We start from the raw sequence: 17,854 nt of genomic DNA on the forward strand, positions 1-17,854 counted from the left end.
TCTTTCTGTCGAAAGATGCAAGTACCTGTTTTGGAGAGAAAAAAAAAACCAGTCAGATAGTGGCCTACTTTGAGGTAGAATATCAGCGATGTCCAAAGAAAGCAAAAGGGGGTTAAACAGAAACAACCAGGGGAGAAAAAGAGATAAGATGTTTGGTAACATTTTATTATAGCATTAATTAATAAGTAATTAAGAAGCATTATATAATGTTTAACAAATAAAGTATTTGCCCCCTACCTTATTTCGTCTGTTTTTATGTATTTTTCATATTAATTGTTTTAGATATTCAAACGAGATATGACATAAAGCAAAGGCAACATGAATAAACCCAAATACAGTTTTCAAATATATTATATATATTATGTTCAAGCAAAAAAAGATACTCAACACCTATATCACCCATGTGAAAAACTAACTGCCCCCTTAAACTAAATAGCTGGTTGTGCCACCTTTAGCAGCAACAACTGCAACCAAACGCTGCAACCATTCCACTGTGGTGGAATTTAAGTCCACTCTTCTTTACAGAACTGCTTTAGTTCAGCCACATTGGAGGATTTTCAAGCATGAACTGCCCGTTTAAGTTCCTTCCACTGCATCTCAATCGGGTTCAAGTCAGGACTTTGACTAGGCCACTCCAGTACTTTAATTTTGCTTCTTTTGAGCCATTCCTCAAGGAAGGCCTTACTCCTATGCTTCTGATCATTGTCCTGCTGCATAATCCAGATATGCTTGAGCTTCAACTCATGGACTGATGACCGGACGTTCTCCTTTAGGATTTTCTGGTAGAGAGCAGAATTCATGTTTCCCTCAATTATTGCAAGTCGCCCTGAAGCAGCAAAGCATCCCCACACCATCACACTACCACCACCATGCTTGACCGTAGGTATGATGATCTTTTTGTGGAATTCTGTGTTTGATTTACGCCAGATGTAACTGGACCCCTGTCTTCCAAACAGTTCCACTTTCGACTCATCAGTCCACAGAACATTCTTCCAAAAGCTTTAAGGATCATCAAGGTGTGTTTTGGCCAAATTCAAACGAGCCTTAATGTTCTTCTGGGTTAGCGGTGGTTTTTGCCTCGTCACTAGATGCCATTTTTGGCCAGCGTTTTTCTGATAGTGGAGTCATGAATAGTGAGAGAGTCCTGCAGTTCCTAGGATGTTGTCCTTGGCTTTGTTGTGACTTCCTGGATGAGTTGTCGCTCTGCTCTTGGAGGAATTTTGTAAGGTCGGCCACTTCTGGGAAGGTTCACTACTGTGCCAAGTTTTCTCCATTTGGAGATAATGGCTCTCACTGTGGTTTTTTAGAGTCGCAGAGTCTTTGAAATAGCTTTGTAACCCTTCCCAGACTGATGTAGTTCAATCACCTTTTTCCTCATCATTTCTGGAATTTCTTTCAACCTTGGCACAGTGTGCTACTGAGTGAGATCTTTTAGCCGACTTCATGCTGCTGAAAAAGTTCAATTTAGGTGTTGATTTGATTGAACAGGGCTGGCAGTAATCAGGTCTGGGTGTGTCTAGTCCAGTTGAACCCCATAATGAATGCAGTTTCACAGATTTGGGGATTTAGTAACTAAGGGTGCAAATACATTTTCACACAGTCCCAGTTGGTATTGGTTAACTTTTTTGCTTTAATAAATAACATCATTTAAAAACTGTATTTTGTGTTTATAATTTATATATGATAATTATATTTATTTATCACACATTTTGCACATATACAGTGAAACTCTTTCTTTCACATATCTCAGCCAAGCTGGGGTCAGAGTGCAGGGTCAGCCATGACACAGCACCCTTGGAGAAGATAGGGTCAAGGGCCTTGGTCAAAGGCCCAACAGTGGTATCTTGGTGGTGGAGCTGGGGCTTGAACCCCCAACCTTCTGATCAATAACCCAGAGCCTTAACCACTGAGCCACCACTGCACTCACATTCTATAATGTTTAACAGATTAGAAGTTCATGTGCAGTGACCCAGAAATGTATGTGGACACTTAAGTCTCACTTAAAAAAAAAAAAAATGAATGAAAAGATAACAAAATATCAAATCACGTGGCATTTTATTCAAAAAGAAAGAACAAGCACACTTTTAAAACAAAACTTTAAAAATGTAAATAAAATGTATTTTGAAAATATTTGTTTATTTGTAAATACATTTATCAATAGAAATAAATAAATACACCTCTGGACAACACTACTGAACTGTTATCTTTCCAGTGAGTCAATACATTTTTTAAATATATTTTTCCATATATATGAAAATATCCGAAATACAAGAAGTATTTTGATATTTCTTACTATTTTAATATACAAGAAATTGATTATCTTTTAAGAATGATATACCTGTATTTTAATAATGTTTGCAAATTTTATAATTAATGGAAGTTATTACAAAGTGTTACCGAGGTGCTTGACTTGTATATTGTAGTTTCTCCATGTTAACAATAGCTACACAACACTTCGCAATGGTCCAAGCTCTGTAATGGAAAAACATCATGGTTTTTCCCACAAGGCACACTGGTTATGAAAGCAAGTATCAGTGCAGGTGAGACTAGACACCACGTGATCAGAGCTGAGGTTCAACGTTCAGGTGAGACGGCTGGCAGTCGGAGAGCTGCTTAACATGACAAAACAACACAGAGCTGGCATGTAGTTTCATCAGCACACACACAGGCAACATGAGCTCAGTTGGTGGATCTGCGGAAAAAAAGGTAATGAATCACTTTGCACACTTGAAGTATATATATATATATATATATATAAATCTGTTTAACAGTTAATAAGTTAATGACAGCATTGTATTTATTTTTTTATATTATTGTGATCTACTTTGATTACTGTCCTACTTTTGATTTGATTAGGTTATTTCTTCTCCATCATTTCCACAGATAACTGCTTTGTCTTGGATATACATCTTGTCGTTGAGTTTAAGGTGAGAAAGGATAAATGTTCTATGCACACACTGAATTTGTTTGCCTTGTGAAATTCATTTAAAATGCATTGATGGGTCATTAATAGTGCGTTAATAAAAGAAAGGTTCCCCTTCAACATGCGGTGACAAACAAAACAAAACCAGTGCTTGCAGTTATAAGTTATGCATTTGAAATGGAGTAACTTGCCTAACTTGCAACTTGACTTCAGCAAGATGATTTAAGGAATTTCCACGTGACATATGAAGTCACGTAAACTCAGGGCACCCTGATCTATGATCCCCTACCCAAATACCAGCACTGACCCCTTGGACAGCGATCCACCGCAGTGTCCACTCATGCTCATTTTGAACTAGTGGCAGTGAAAGAAGCGGGTCATAACGTCACGATGCAGGACTGTACTTTTCACTATTTTTCACTCACTGGAAAAATGTTAACCTAAAAAATATGCTTCATGTGGTAACATCTAAATTTATTGGTCTGATCTAGTTAAAAAATAAAAAATAATAATAGTAATTAAACATGTTTCAATCAGCCTGATATACTGTTATTATATACTGTAAATGGTAACTTTTTAAAGCACAATTTTCTGCAAATAATTCAGCCACTTAATGTACATTCAGTCTTTGTTTTGTAGATATTTTCAGCCTTTGGTGTGCTATATATATATATATATATATATATATATATATATATATATATATATATATATATATATATATATATATACATATACAAACAGTATATGTACCGATCAACCACAACATTAAAACCACCTGTCTAATATTGTGTAGGTCCCCCTCATGCCGCCAAAACAGCGCCAACCTGCATCTCAGAATAACATTCAGAGATCTGGCACCAACAATCATCCATGTGATTATCTAATCAGCCAATTATGTGGCAGCAGTGCAGTGCATAAAATCATGCAGATACGGGTCAGGAGCTTCAGTTAATGTTCACATCAACCATCAGAATGGGGAAAAAAATGTGATCTCAGTGATTTGGACCAGTGGCATGATTGTTGGTGCCAGATGGGCTGGTTTGAGTATTTCTGTAACTGCTGATCTCCTGGGATTTTCACACACAACAGTCTCCAGAATTTACTCCGAATGGTGCCAAAATAAAAAACATCCAGTGAGCGGCAGTTTTGCGGACAGAAACACCTTGTTGATGAGAGAGGTCAACAGAGAATGGCCAGACTGATTCAAACTGACAAAGTCTACAGTAACTCAGATAACCACTCTGTACAATTGTAGTGAGAAGAATATCATCTCAGAATGTTATTCTGAGATGCTGGTTGGCGCTGTTTTGGTGGCACGAGGGGGACCTACACAATATTAGACAGGTGGTTTTAATGTTGTGGCTGATTTGTGTTTATACATACACACTTACTGTATATATATATATATATATTAGAGGTAGAAAATATATTGGTTTTACTGATTAATTGGTGCTGATATTTGCTTTTTGGAACTATCAGTTATTGGCAAAAATCTGTGATGATAGTTTTTTCATAATTTCGTCATTTCAAAATAAGAGTCCCCAGTGTGTTTCGGGCTTGTTTAAACTTAAAAGCCTGACATTATGCACAAAACATTCATTCCCCCCACCCCGCTTAAAGAAAGAATATTATTATTATATATATATATATATTTTTTTTGACATTATATATATCGATTTTAAACACTATGGGCTGAATAATCGGTTATCGGCCTTTCCCACCACCTTAGTTATCGGTGTCGGCAAAATCCACTATCGGTTGACCTCTATTTACAGTATATATATATATATATATATAAGAAATGTAATTTCAAAGTTCTCCCTTGACGTACATTGCACTGTAAAATGTGGTAACCTGTAACTGTTACCTTAAGGAGCTTTTTTTTTTTACCTGATCCAGCCCTTTAAAATAACTTTTGCTGGTGTAACCTGATGTATTCAGGTTGATTCAGACATGTTAGTTATTATTTTTGACTTCAATCAAATCAGTTCATTTAGATGTTACCACTTAAAGCACAATTTTTGATTACCATATTTTCTCAGTGTAGAATGTTCGCCATTCAAAATCAAAAATTTCTATATTTTCATACGAATTGCGATTGGTCTTTTTTTCTTGCATTTATTTATTAACATCTACAGCTGTTTTTGCACTGCATATAAGCTGCATTTGTTTTGGTTCTCTTCATTTACGCAGAGCCAAAGCATAAGCTTACTTAAAACTTTTACACTTTTATTTTGCTTGTCTTGAAAGCTAAGATATCTAGTTTATTTTTAATCTTGCTTAATACATCTAGGCTATATAAGGTTACAACTTGATACTCATGTGTGGCTGATTTTTAATTCTTTTTTAAACAATGAGTTTTGTTTATCTAAATCTTTTAGATTTTTTTTTACTAAATTAACCAGCTTAATTTTTATAGGTTAGATCAAGTAAAAAATAGATCCTTGAGGTAAAAGTAGCAGGTTACCAGTGTACAGGTATAGGTTTATTTTTGTATTTTTTTTAACAGTGCACTTATCTGATATTTATGCTTGTGTGACTTTTTCTTTCTGTTGCAGTTTGATTGGTAGCTGTTCTGTTATGGTTGTGTCTATTGTAAAGAGAAGACATCTCAATGAACAGGTGAGTCACTCACTTAGTAACATAGAGATAGAGACAGAAAAGCATTGCTCTTGTTATTGCCATTGCTATTAGTGTATGTGGATTGCAAAAGGGAATTTTTTTAAGAGATCTGATTAAACCATCAGCTTCCATATCTTAAATTCCCACTTGAATTACAGCAGATGTTGGGATTCCAATAGTTAATTGGAATTTTGAATGGTCTAATCAGCTGCACTGCAATCCCCAGGTGAAACACACGTAGAGCAAATACGTTTCACACCATTGCTTCAAAAGTCAACAGTGAGGGTCAATACTGTCTCATAGTGCACCAGTGTACACATACAGTCTGTGAATGAAAATTAAACCATCTGATTACATCACAGCTTACAACTCTCTCCATCAGGACAAGGAATTTCAGAAAAGTTCACCTTCGATTGCAAAAGTTTAAAATATTGCTTTAGCAGTCTCATTGAATCGGGCCTCCCCATTAGCAAATATGCAGTATTTTCACTTTAATGCTTCATTAGACAACTTGTGCTAAAGGTACTTATAAGTTGCATGTATTATTGTGTTGTAGGTTAAACCTCTTCTTCAGCTAACCCTGGCAGATTTCCTGGCTTCACTTGTTTTGATGGGCACCGTCATAATTAACTTCCTATCCTATGAACATTTTCCAAAAAGTGAATTCTTCTGTAACTATGGATTGCCTTTATCTTTGGTGAGAAAACTCTGACACGGAAACACACATTTCTTATACCTCTTACTGTATTTGCTCAGACATTTAAATATTTTGAGAGTGTTTTACACTGTTAAACATTAAATATTAAACATTTAAGGACATTCTCTTTGGTAAAATGACTAACACAGGCTCTCGAGGCTTTTATATAAAACACTAATTTGACATACTGTAGTATGATAAAGGTCGGCACAGTTAGGGAACCATTTATTAGTAGCGTACAATGGGGCTAAAAACCCCCCATTGACTGATCCGATAAAAATGGAGATTATTTTGTTTATAAAATACTTTAAATGTTCTGAAATGCCAAATGTGATTAAAATCACACACCTTTTTCTGAAGTGGTTATTATGAACAAGCATTGTCTAAATTTGTTACTCAAAAAAGCATCTTGAGGTCTCAGAAGTATTTGCATTAGTTGACAAATTTTTCCCCATAGCTAACGCCCCCATATTTACATGATATCACTATAAAAAAGGTCCATAAAAGGCCTCCTTGCTACCTTTAAAAAAAAAATAAAAAATTATAAAAAGCAACCTTCCGTTATGACTTCTTTTCACACAAATTATGATGCTCCATCAATATTAAATAAAAATTAATATTTTTTTTTAATCTTGATTCACTTTGTGACTATCGAAAAAAAGTGCTTGTTTTTTTTCCCTTTACCCTCTTCAACTCTGCGGCCCGCCGACGTGTCCAAAAGTGGGTGCTATATCGCAAACAAAGTTTACGCTTAAAATATTCAAGTCCCCGAATACATAAGTCAGGCATACAGTATGTAGCATCATTTGGCAAGCTTAGAATATGAACTTTTCACATTCTAATCACTTATTTATTGTACATAAAATATGAAAATAAGGCCTGAAAATATTCGCGTCGCAAATCAGCACCACCTAGAGGTAAAGTGGTAGAAATATTAATATAAAAGTCTTTCAAAAATAAATAGACAAGTCATATATCATATGAAAGCTCTCAATCTCAGGAACGCTATTTGTTACCCTAATACCACGGTTTGAAAGATTTTCAAAAGAATCACAAAGTGAAATCAAATTCAATGTATGTACCGATCACTTCTGCTGTAAGCCCCAAATAGCTAAAAACTTTGTATCTGCTTTTACCTTAGGCACTTGTCTTAAAAATTAGCCATTTTTACTTGTCTTTGAGCTTGTGTGAAAAATCCAATGTTATACCTTAGAAAATATGTGGTCCTGCAGGAAAAGCACGCTAAAAATATATATATATGAGTGTGTTTTCCAATATTGATGATAACTGGATCTCAGCTTTCTAATAACACTTAAGTTGAGTTTCTAGTCCACTCAGAGGCCGAGATATTCAATGAAACAATGAGGGTGGTGCATGAACTGAAAATTAGGCTGAATGTCTATGGACGAGCACATCTGTGAGGGCTAAAATGCGTTAGAGCACCACCTACATTTCAGATCTGTATACAGTGATGGATGATGATAGAGGAAAAAAAAGTCTAGTACTTTCTGCCATCAAGTGGAATAAAATAAGACTTTTTGAAGGTAGACTGAGTAAACAGAACCAGAATTACATGCTTACAAATTTAGGACAACAACACAAAAAAATATATTTTTTAAAATATATATATTCATCATAAGATTGTAAACATATACACTATTATTTATGAATAATTGAAGTATTTTTTTTATTGGGGGTGCTGGGGTGGTTCAGAAAAAATTTGATGAATTATTTTGCAATTAGTCCACAGTATGTGCAAATGGTGAGATTTTAAATTTGAGTGTGAAAAATTGCTGCCGGCAGCCTAATAATGCTCCAGAGTTGAAGAGAAGTGGTTAAAAAGGGTCTTTAGCCCCATTGTACACTTCTTCTTATATAGTACGAATCAAACGTTTGGACACTCCTCCCCATTCTTTATTATTACTACTTTTCACGTATTAAAATAAAAGTAATCACAGAAATTATTTAGTGCTAGAAAATTGTGTATAAATCTTACATTTGAGCTCCTTTAAAGTTGTCATAGTTTGTCTAGATTGCAGCTCTGCACACTCTGTTCATTCTCTCAATCCTGAGATGCTTTTTAAACAGTATTGCATGGATGCTTATCACTATCCAGTCCAGCTTATGCATTTCATAAACTAAAATGTTAGTTTTGTAAAGAAACTATGCATACATAGGCACCATTAATATTTGCTTGCAGAACAAGCATTTATGCATTTAGTCCCACACTTAAGCCTTCAGATGAAAAATACAATGACCTGTAGTGTGTGTTTTTTGTCATGACAGTTTTCTCTCATCAGCAGTTGTGATGGGACAGTATAGTTCTGTAAGCATTAACTTTCTCTCTCTTTTTCTAGACATTCTACTGCATCTCTTTTCTGCTTGTCATCATTTATGCCTGTGAGTCAGCACATGCGTTTCAAGGATGGAGGGAAAACGCAGAAGAAGTCGGGTTTGAAAACCAGGTGAGCAGGGTTGTGAGGCACTTACTGTCACATGTTTTAAAAATCAAATCAACATCACCGCTATTACCTAATATGACTGAACATATGCTGACACATCAGTATGATGGAGCCTGCATGCTATATAGCCAATCACATCAGGTTTCAGTCAGGCTGTGCAACTTTCCTCCCTTATTTTCCTTATAGTGATGTTTACAAGCAATTAACACTTTGCAGCATTTCTGTCTGATTTACAGAATATATCTAGAATCATGCATTATGTTTTATTGTGGTTCATGAAATGCCAGTTTTAATATATTATATAAAAAGCCCCTAGAATCGTGACAGAGAGTTTTTCATGGCCAAACACTACTCACATTGTCTTAACATAATAATAACAAATATGTGTAGCATTACAACGAGTACTTCTACTGTACTCATTTTTCATCCATATGTTTCCACAGATAATACGCAGAAGGAAGAGGTTTTGTCTCTTCTATATTATTGTTTGGTAAGTAGTTCTGCTTACACTTCATAAATGCAATGTATAGAAATGGAATATGATTTCTGGATTACACTAACTGTAAATATGTACTGTAAAAGTAATAATGCTTTTTGCTTTACATTGACTGCAATGTAAAAGGTGTAAGAGTTGATAAAAATTAGAAACCTTTTTAAAATCTAGTTTCAATTTTGTAGAAATGTAATCTTTGTGTCCATGTTGGTTTCACACATTTTTGAAAAACACTTATTGCATTTTATTAAAAAAAACAAACATTTAATGACTAAAAATGTAATTAAAATATTTCCCATGCACCTTAAATACATGAGAATGAATGCAACTTAATCGTTAGGTTTTCAAACATATTTGAAGGTAAAAAAAAATATTTTTAACAAATATCATGAATTTTTGAGTCAAGAATGTCAAGACGTTTTCATCGGGGTTACTCCATATTACCTGAACAAAATTTGCTATTTGAAAAAAAAACAAAATAAAAAAAAAGTCAAAATATTTATATATATATTTTTTATAATAATGATATGACAAAAAAATCTGTTTTTGCAAACAAAATGGCTACATATATGTCATGTTACACCACGACTTTTATTTGTTCAGCAAAAGTTTTTCAGATATTATTCATATTTTAAAATACAATTATTTCACTGCAATTTTTTTTTTAAAATGTTTTAGGAAATAATTATATTTATTTTTATTATTAACATTTATTACATTTTTTATTATTTATTTTATTATTAAAAAAAAAAAAAATATATATATATATATATATATATATATATATATATATATATATATATATATATATATATATATATTTATTTATTTATTTATTTATTTATTTATTTATTTTTTCAGCATTTAATAAGACTTTGATTTTTATTTACTGTCTCTGGACGGTTACACCACATTCAGTTTTTTACTTTAAGCCCCAGACAAAATAGTAAAATGACTATGAACTCAGTAATTGAAAACATGTTCATCATAGTAGAGGTCTCTTCAATTATTATATATTTTTGTGTGTGTGAACTGCATTTGTAATGTTTTTGAATAACTTAATAGATCCAGACAGCAAAATGAGCGTCACGTCATTGATCCCCTATGTCATTTCTATAGGCTTGTCCCAATTATTGGATACATCATTTATGTAAAAACCGTCACGTTTACGGAAGCTATTCTCACGCCAGCATACCAACCCTCTGCACACAGCAGAGGATGGCCCACTGCCAGGTTCTGCAACAGGTGAGAATATGCATCTGTATGTGAGTGTGTTGTATCAATGTGTGTTATTTTACTAAGTCTCTGTCTGTTTCCTTTTTAGCTGCATTCTTTTCCTGCATTTAACAAATGACTCCTGCCCAACTGTGGTAAGCCATTTACAGACACCGTAGGGCACAAATACAAATAAGCCCCTGTACAAGTTGTGATAATCAACCCTGAAGCTACTATTATCCTGTGTTTTGTCCTATAGGATCTATATCACGCTGAGTTCATTAGAGTTTTCACTCTTTGTAGTGTGCTGATCGTCCTCATCAGCTGCACAGTAAGTATGTAAATGTTATTAACAATAAAGTTTCATTAATTTTAACTTGGCACAGCGTTAAATAACCTGTTTGGCTAATTCATTGAAAAGAACCGACTTCACTAGTTCTTATTTGAAACAGCCGACAGAAATACGGGATGCTATTGTTTTATTAATAGAAACCTATCAAACAAGGCTGTTTCTGAGCATAGCTTATGGGCATGGGCATAGATAGGGAATAGGGAATGGGGGGAGGTAACCCCCTCAAATAATCAACACAAGCAAGTTTTCCACAGCTCAAATTGTCTGGAGTTTTTGGTCTTTTTTTCAATGTCTCATCAACGGAACGATTCAAAAACACTTTAAACAACCGTTCATCCCACTGAAAAGACTGTACGTCTATCCGTCACAGCCTCTTTGTCATTCCCTTCAAAATAAAAATGGCACTGTTGTGAATAAGGTCTATTCTCTCTCTGTCTGTCTCACAGGTGGTGTACTGTAAGTTACAGAGCTGTTATAGGCATTACGAGAACAGAAGCATGTTCACAATGTCACGGAGACATCCAGGTGGGATTTGGTCATCAGCTCGATACATGATCCTTGTTATCATCGTCTGCTGGGCTCCAGGTTCGTACAATAATAACACACACACAGGTGCACATATTTACTGTACACACATAAACACAGAAGTCACAAATGAGTTATTTCCTACCCATTTATGTCATAACTTATGCATAACAATGTTTGTAGTGTCTTCGATTCATCTTATTTAAAAATGAACAAATTGCCATTATTGATTGAGTACATAAACGATCAGTGTTCAAAACAATGTCCTTACCTTACCCCGACTCACTATGGTAAGCCTGTAAATACAATATTTGTATTTTGAGCTGTCAGGTTCGATTTGGTTACGTCATATCCGCACACACAGGAAAGAAGAACCGGCTAACTACACTGTTCAGTTCAGTTCAGTCACACTCACACAGTTCAGGACAGTATCGCAGCCGTTTGGATGGATGTTTATCTGTTATCCATTTGGTGAAGTTGTTTACCTGCTATAAGGCTTGGATATGTTTTCTGGTAATGTTGTTGAAGCTTATATTGCTTGTCATGCTTGTATGAATCGAACATTACTCGTGTGTTAACCGATTGCGATAGTAGATTTTATCCCCATCAATATTGAATCCTCGTTTTATGATTTTAGTTTACTGTGTTACTGTGTGCATTGCATAGACATACTATTGTAGTATTACGGTTCACTTGCATTATCAACTGAGGCTGTACAATATAATATAAAAATAATAAAGTCTTCCATTGAACTCGTATCAGCCATATCAGGAGTTTCACCTCTTAAATCGATAAGTGTAGTACAATACAAACATTAATAGTAGATAAAACACTTGAATAATCATATTAAAATATACTAGTAAGTGATTGAGTCTCCTGTTCTCTATTTAAAAGTGCTTTGAGTGTAGTGTAAGAAAAGTGCTATAAGTGTAAAATTCATTAATTATAAATATGTGAATACGAGTGTTGTTTATCTTCAGCAAAGCAAGCAATATTTCAGTTTTAAATGTTTAATCGTATAACATAAAATCAACATGAAATTAGCACGTTATGACTCTGGCTCCAGTCATGATCACACACAGGCGATGTCCAGTTAAGCTCAAATCATGAGATTCATCCACCAGAAGAGCAGTGCCGAAACACGACTGACGTGAATGTGTTCATCTGCAAATTGCTTGCAATTTTAAGTTTCAACCACAGATGTCGCTAGAGAGCACAAAGTTACATAGTGCAGCTTTAAGATAAAATAAATGCTGATTTCTTTTTTCTTTACCAGCTCTGCTTCTGATCAGTCTCTCCTTTACTCCAACTAGAATAAGAAATCTCTTCCCTCTCTATGTCTTACAGGTAAAAACATGTTTGATTAACAGATATCAGATTAAATAGATTAATTATTAAACACATAGTACAATCAAAATATATGTATATTTTTGCTGCTTGTTCGATTTAATTAAATAATAAGAACTAAAGCAAGACAATTTTTTGTCACAACTTGATTTCATTGTGTTCTATGCATTTAAATTTGTAAAATGGAATTTTACTTAATCCATTTGAGTTGGGACAACATGAATACTTTTGTGGTGTTGATGTAGCGTTGATGAAACTAGCAGACTAGGGAGAGTAAATGTTAAAAGTAAGTGTTATTTTATGTGTTTATGTGCAAAATGAATATAAAGGGGATTACTTGTTAGTGTTTAATGTTTTTGCTATGGAGACAGGTACTGTAGATGTTGCACATGAACATTATTGCTCGCTTCATTGAGTAAATGCTGTGCTAACCGTAGCATAGTTACTTAACTACACTCTGTAGTACTTCCAACCAGCATGTAGTTATTTATTTTATTACACTAAAAGAGATTTATTTGAGTTACACTGACACGTCTAATTTTGTTGGGTTTACCCAATTCAAATACGTTCTTTCTACATAAAATGTCTGTGTTGAGATCAAGTAATTTTAAGTAAAGAAAACTCATTTCAAATATGTGGAACCACTGTCCACAACTGAATCAAGTTCAGCCAAAGAGCAATTTTTTTGAGTGTATGACAACATCAGCTGGCTAAAGAACTGTGAGAGTTTATTGTTTTGTAAAAGATCTACACAGATAAAAGCATTGATCTGCAACTGTTACCTGAAGGGCCTGTTTCTACTTGATCAATCTCATAAAAAATAAATTTTGTTGGTGTAACCTAATTTGTCAGCTTGATTTACTCACCCTCATGCATGAAGATTTTTAGAAGAATTTATCAGCTCTTTTGGTCCTCACAATGCAAGTGAATGGGTGCCAACATTTTTAAGCTCCAAAAATCACATAAGTCAGAATAAAAGTATTCCACATGACTCCAGTTGTTAAATCCATGTCTTCAGAAGTAATATGATAGGTGTGGTTGAGAAACAGATCAATATTTTGGTCAATGTTTACTTTAAATTCTCTTCCTTGCTCAGTCAATCTCTACTTTAACGTTCACATTCTTCTTCTTTTGTTTTTGGTGATTCACATTCTTCATGCATACGCCCCCTACTGGGCAGGGAGAATAATTCCTAGCAGAAATTGACTTAAATATTGATCTGTTTCTCACCCACACCTATCATATCACTTCTGAAGACATGGATTAAACCACTGGATTACTTATATGCTGATTTATGTGATTTTTGGTGCATCAAAATTTTGGCACCCATTTACTTGCATTGTATGGACCATAAGGGCTGAAATAGTCTTCTAAAAATCTTCATTTGTGTTCTGCAGAAGAAAGAAAGTCATACACATCTGGGATGGCATGAGGGTGAGTAAATGATGAGAGAATTTTCATTTTTGGGTGAATTATTCCTTTAAATAACATCTTTGACTTGAAAGTAAAAGGAAAGCATTTAAATGATTACATCTCGACCACGGTTTGGTGTAGAAACCAAATGATAATAATGTTAGAAAGCTGACACCTTCCTTTTTACCATAGTGCATAAACTCAAATGTACGGAGCAGGTCACATATTTATATACCTTTAATGCACTGTAATTCACTTTAAATAAGAGTGACTTTCAAATGAGGAAATGTAAATTGATTAGACACCCTATGCTCTTTCTGCCATACCCTTTTTTGTGGGTTTTTATATGGATGTAATTAACATACCTATTAATTGTGTGGTATATCTGCTGTTGTACAGGCGCTGTCAGTATCACTGCAGGGTTTCATGAACAGTATTGTGTACGCATGGAGACGGCGTAACTTCAGAGATGCTGTGTTGGGAGAGCATGTGCCGCTCATGACTAATTCTAACAGAGCCTTCTTCGAACAGTCATTAAATGAGCCATCATGAAATCAAACAGGAAATGTGTGTGAGTGTCTGCATTTTGAGAGATAGAAATTTTGTGTTTTTAATGATTTATATTTATTTTTTTATGTTGTAATTGTGATACCTGTTAACGGAAAAGTTTATGTGTTACTGTCTGTATAATATAAACATTATAAACCATACTTGAAATTTATAGAATAGTCAAGTCTGAACAAAACATAAATTATTAGTCGATTGTTTTTCATTAGATTTAGTCTTGTAGACTGATAATATATGGAAATATTGTATTTCTGATGTATATATTTAACTAAATAAATGTTTGCATCATATGTAATCATGTCATGGAATTTGCTCTTTCGTTGCATAACTCACAATGACTAAGAAAGCAATGTCACGAGCGCTGTTAGTAAAACGTTTTTATATCTCAGACTGTCATGCCTGAGGGGGATGATTCTGTGTAAGCCCATAAAGATTTTCAGTACAAAACATTCTAGCATGTACTTAACATTATGGCCGAAAGTCACAGTGAGTAATCATTATGTCACATTATATAGTAGTAAGTCCATGGCATGCATTTTTGTTTGGTTCAAACAATCACTAAAAGTCAATAGTTTTATTTGGAGTTTTTAAATCCGTCATTCGCAATGCTTCATGTGAGTTGTTCATTTGCTCATAAAAAAAATTGTTTTAATCAAAGTTTGCAATGTTGCGATTGATCTCAGAGCTGTTTGGTTTGGTTCATGGCTTAAAACTCTTTTTTAATCCCAATGGAGCAAAGAAATGGGAAAATACTTCCAGAACCAAAATGTGTTGGCCCTATTAAGGGTCACATTTACATAATGAACACTTCTGGAAGCCATTCCTTGTAATAAAAAGTCATTATCTGAACATTTATTGGGGTCAAAATCCTGTTTTAACAATCCAGCGTCTCTGAGCTTTAAATTCTTTTAGGTGGCGTCTCGATGATGATCAGCAATTTATGTGCTGAAAAAGAATTCTGCCTAATTAACAAATTATACTTTCATTTTAAGTCACCTTCTTGTAGATTACTTCTGAATGTACAGCATTTAGTCATAAAAACTAGTAAAGGAAGTATCTGACATGAAATGAGCCAATGGAAGGGTTTCACTTACTCAATACAAACATTTCTGTTACATTGAGCAAATGAAACTGCCCCAATTTCGTAACATTGGCCTGAAGTAGCAATAAACCTCATCATTTATTTATTTCTTACTTGGATAGCAGGAACTGATCTGAACTGAATCTGATCTGTGTGCAGTGTTGGGTGTAATGCATTACTAAGTAATTAATTACTGTAATTAAATTACTTTTTCATTGAAAAAATGGGATTACTCTTCATTTTTCAGTAATTTAATTACAGTTATTTATGATGTAATTGCCTGGGGGCCTGGGTAGCTCAGCGAGTATTGATGCTGACTACCTGCCCTGGAGTCGCGAGTTCGAATCCAGGGTGCGCTGAGTGACTCCAGCCAGGTCTCCTAAGCAACCAAATTGGCCCGGTTGCTAGGGAGGATAGAGTCACATGGGGTAACCTCCTCGTGGTTGCTATAATGTGGTTTGCTCTCGGTGGGGCGTGTGGTAAGTTGTGCGTGGATGCCGCGGAGCATAGTGTGAAGCCTCTACACGCGCTATGTCTCCACGGTAACACGCTCAACAAGCCACGTGATAAGATGCGCGGATTGACGGTCTCAGACACAGAGCAACTGAGATTCGTCCTCCGCCACCCGGATTGAGGCGAGTCACTACGCCACCACGAGGACTTAGAGCGCACTGGGAATTGGGCATTCCAGATTGGGGAGTAAAGGGGAGAAAAAAATTTTTTTAACGTCTAATGTTAAAATATAGGCTTGCTAAATTAACGCTGCCCCCTTAAATTCTTTGGTCAGTTCATGAATAATTTATGTGATTTTATTTGATTTATTTGAAAGAATTATAAGAACAGTTTCATGCCTATCCTTGTATTTTTCATCTGGTCGAGGTTGATCAGGGTTTTAGAAAGTAATTAGTAATAAGTAATGCAATTACTTTTCAGACAGAGTCATTAGTACAGTAATCTAATTACACTGTAGAAGATGTAATTAGTAGTTAGTAATTAATTACTTTTAGAGTAACTTACCCAACACTGTCTGTGTGTACACAATAGATACTACAGTATGCAGTATCATGTTTGGAGGATGACAAATTAACTTTTGTGGGATCTGAGCTATATTTGGGGACCAGAATATCATAGAGACTTGCAGCTGGGTTGTGTGTGCTCTTTTGAGTTGGTCGAGTAAACAACCACTTAGCAACCACCCAGAACTCTATAGCAACCTCATTGCAACATGTTAAGAACCATTCAAAACACCTCAAAAGTTACTAAAATGTGCATTTTGAAAAAGTTTTTTTTTTTTTTTTTTTTTTTTTTAAGTATGTTGCTAACAAGTTGTCTGCTTCATCAGACATGTACATTTACATGCTTGTGGTTGTTGTAGTCCTTATCTAGCAACATGCTAGCAACATACAATGTTAAAAAAACAAGTGGCTTCAAAATTTATGTTTGAGGTATTCATGGTGTGTACTTTATGTTGTACAACAAAATATGAAAGTCTCTTCAAGTACTTTTAACCAAAGGCCTTATTATACTCATAAATACAAGACCATATAAAACCATAGGAAATTCCCAAGGGAACCCGTGACATAGACACGCTAATTGTCTTCTGGCTTTTTGGACTACAACCTGAACAGCTCTATACAGTAGATTAGCTTCTGTATGCTGGGCCCAATTGCTCAGGGCTAGTAAACAGAAAATTGCTGGCAAAATCCCTGCAAGAAACAAAATATGAGACATCACCATTGTGCTTTTGATCAAGCCACTTAATCACAGGTTACTCTAGGCATCATTTCCACCACACCAAACAATTTTGCCCCTAATAAAAACATTTCTAAAATTAGTGTACTTGTTAACCAAGTGGACAAAAGTGTCAGTGAAGAGTATGCTTGAGATGAAATATGAGACTAAATAAAAAATATCACTTGTGAGCAGAATATTTTTATTGGCCGTCATTTCCAATCAAGCTTTAATTTAGTCAAATTATGCAAAAAGTGTGAAAATATTATTTAATCGTGTATTTAGGATGTAAATTTTTTTAATGACACTTTACTTTCTTGAAGTCCACAGTGCTAAAAGTGCCAGAACTTGAAGAAATAAACTGAGGGTTTTGTTTACAGCCAAGTGGGAATGTCTCATATACAATGCTGTGAAAAAGTATCA

General features: G+C 34.7%; 1 protein-coding gene across 1 annotated transcript; it reads left to right on the top strand.

The window, feature by feature from the left end:
• The first annotated feature begins 2,638 nt into the window (after positions 1–2,638).
• On the top strand, positions 2,639–14,768 carry LOC127456275 (transmembrane protein 116-like). The gene is made up of 12 exons (XM_051724687.1): positions 2,639–2,706; positions 2,857–2,927; positions 5,485–5,548; positions 6,105–6,245; positions 8,603–8,710; positions 9,151–9,197; positions 10,320–10,445; positions 10,525–10,570; positions 10,675–10,746; positions 11,214–11,352; positions 12,569–12,639; positions 14,452–14,768. The coding sequence occupies exons 1-12, from the start codon at positions 2,674–2,676 to the stop codon at positions 14,602–14,604; spliced, it is 1,071 nt and encodes a 356-aa protein (XP_051580647.1). The 5' UTR covers positions 2,639–2,673; the 3' UTR covers positions 14,605–14,768.
• The last annotated feature ends 3,086 nt before the right edge of the window (positions 14,769–17,854 follow it).

The sequence above is a fragment of the Myxocyprinus asiaticus genome, chromosome 18, assembly GCF_019703515.2.
Source record: "Myxocyprinus asiaticus isolate MX2 ecotype Aquarium Trade chromosome 18, UBuf_Myxa_2, whole genome shotgun sequence".
Taxonomy (NCBI): Eukaryota; Metazoa; Chordata; class Actinopteri; order Cypriniformes; family Catostomidae; genus Myxocyprinus; species Myxocyprinus asiaticus.

Bases quoted from the DNA above. Each gene is read 5' to 3' on its own strand.
- LOC127456275 (XM_051724687.1), top strand. From the start codon at position 2,674: ATGAGCTCAGTTGGTGGATCTGCGGAAAAAAAG. The intron at 2,928-5,484 runs GTGAGAAAGGAT...TTTCTGTTGCAG, and splicing joins ATCTTGTCGTTGAGTTTAAG to TTTGATTGGTAGCTGTTCTG. The intron at 10,446-10,524 runs GTGAGAATATGC...TTTCCTTTTTAG, and splicing joins ACTGCCAGGTTCTGCAACAG to CTGCATTCTTTTCCTGCATT.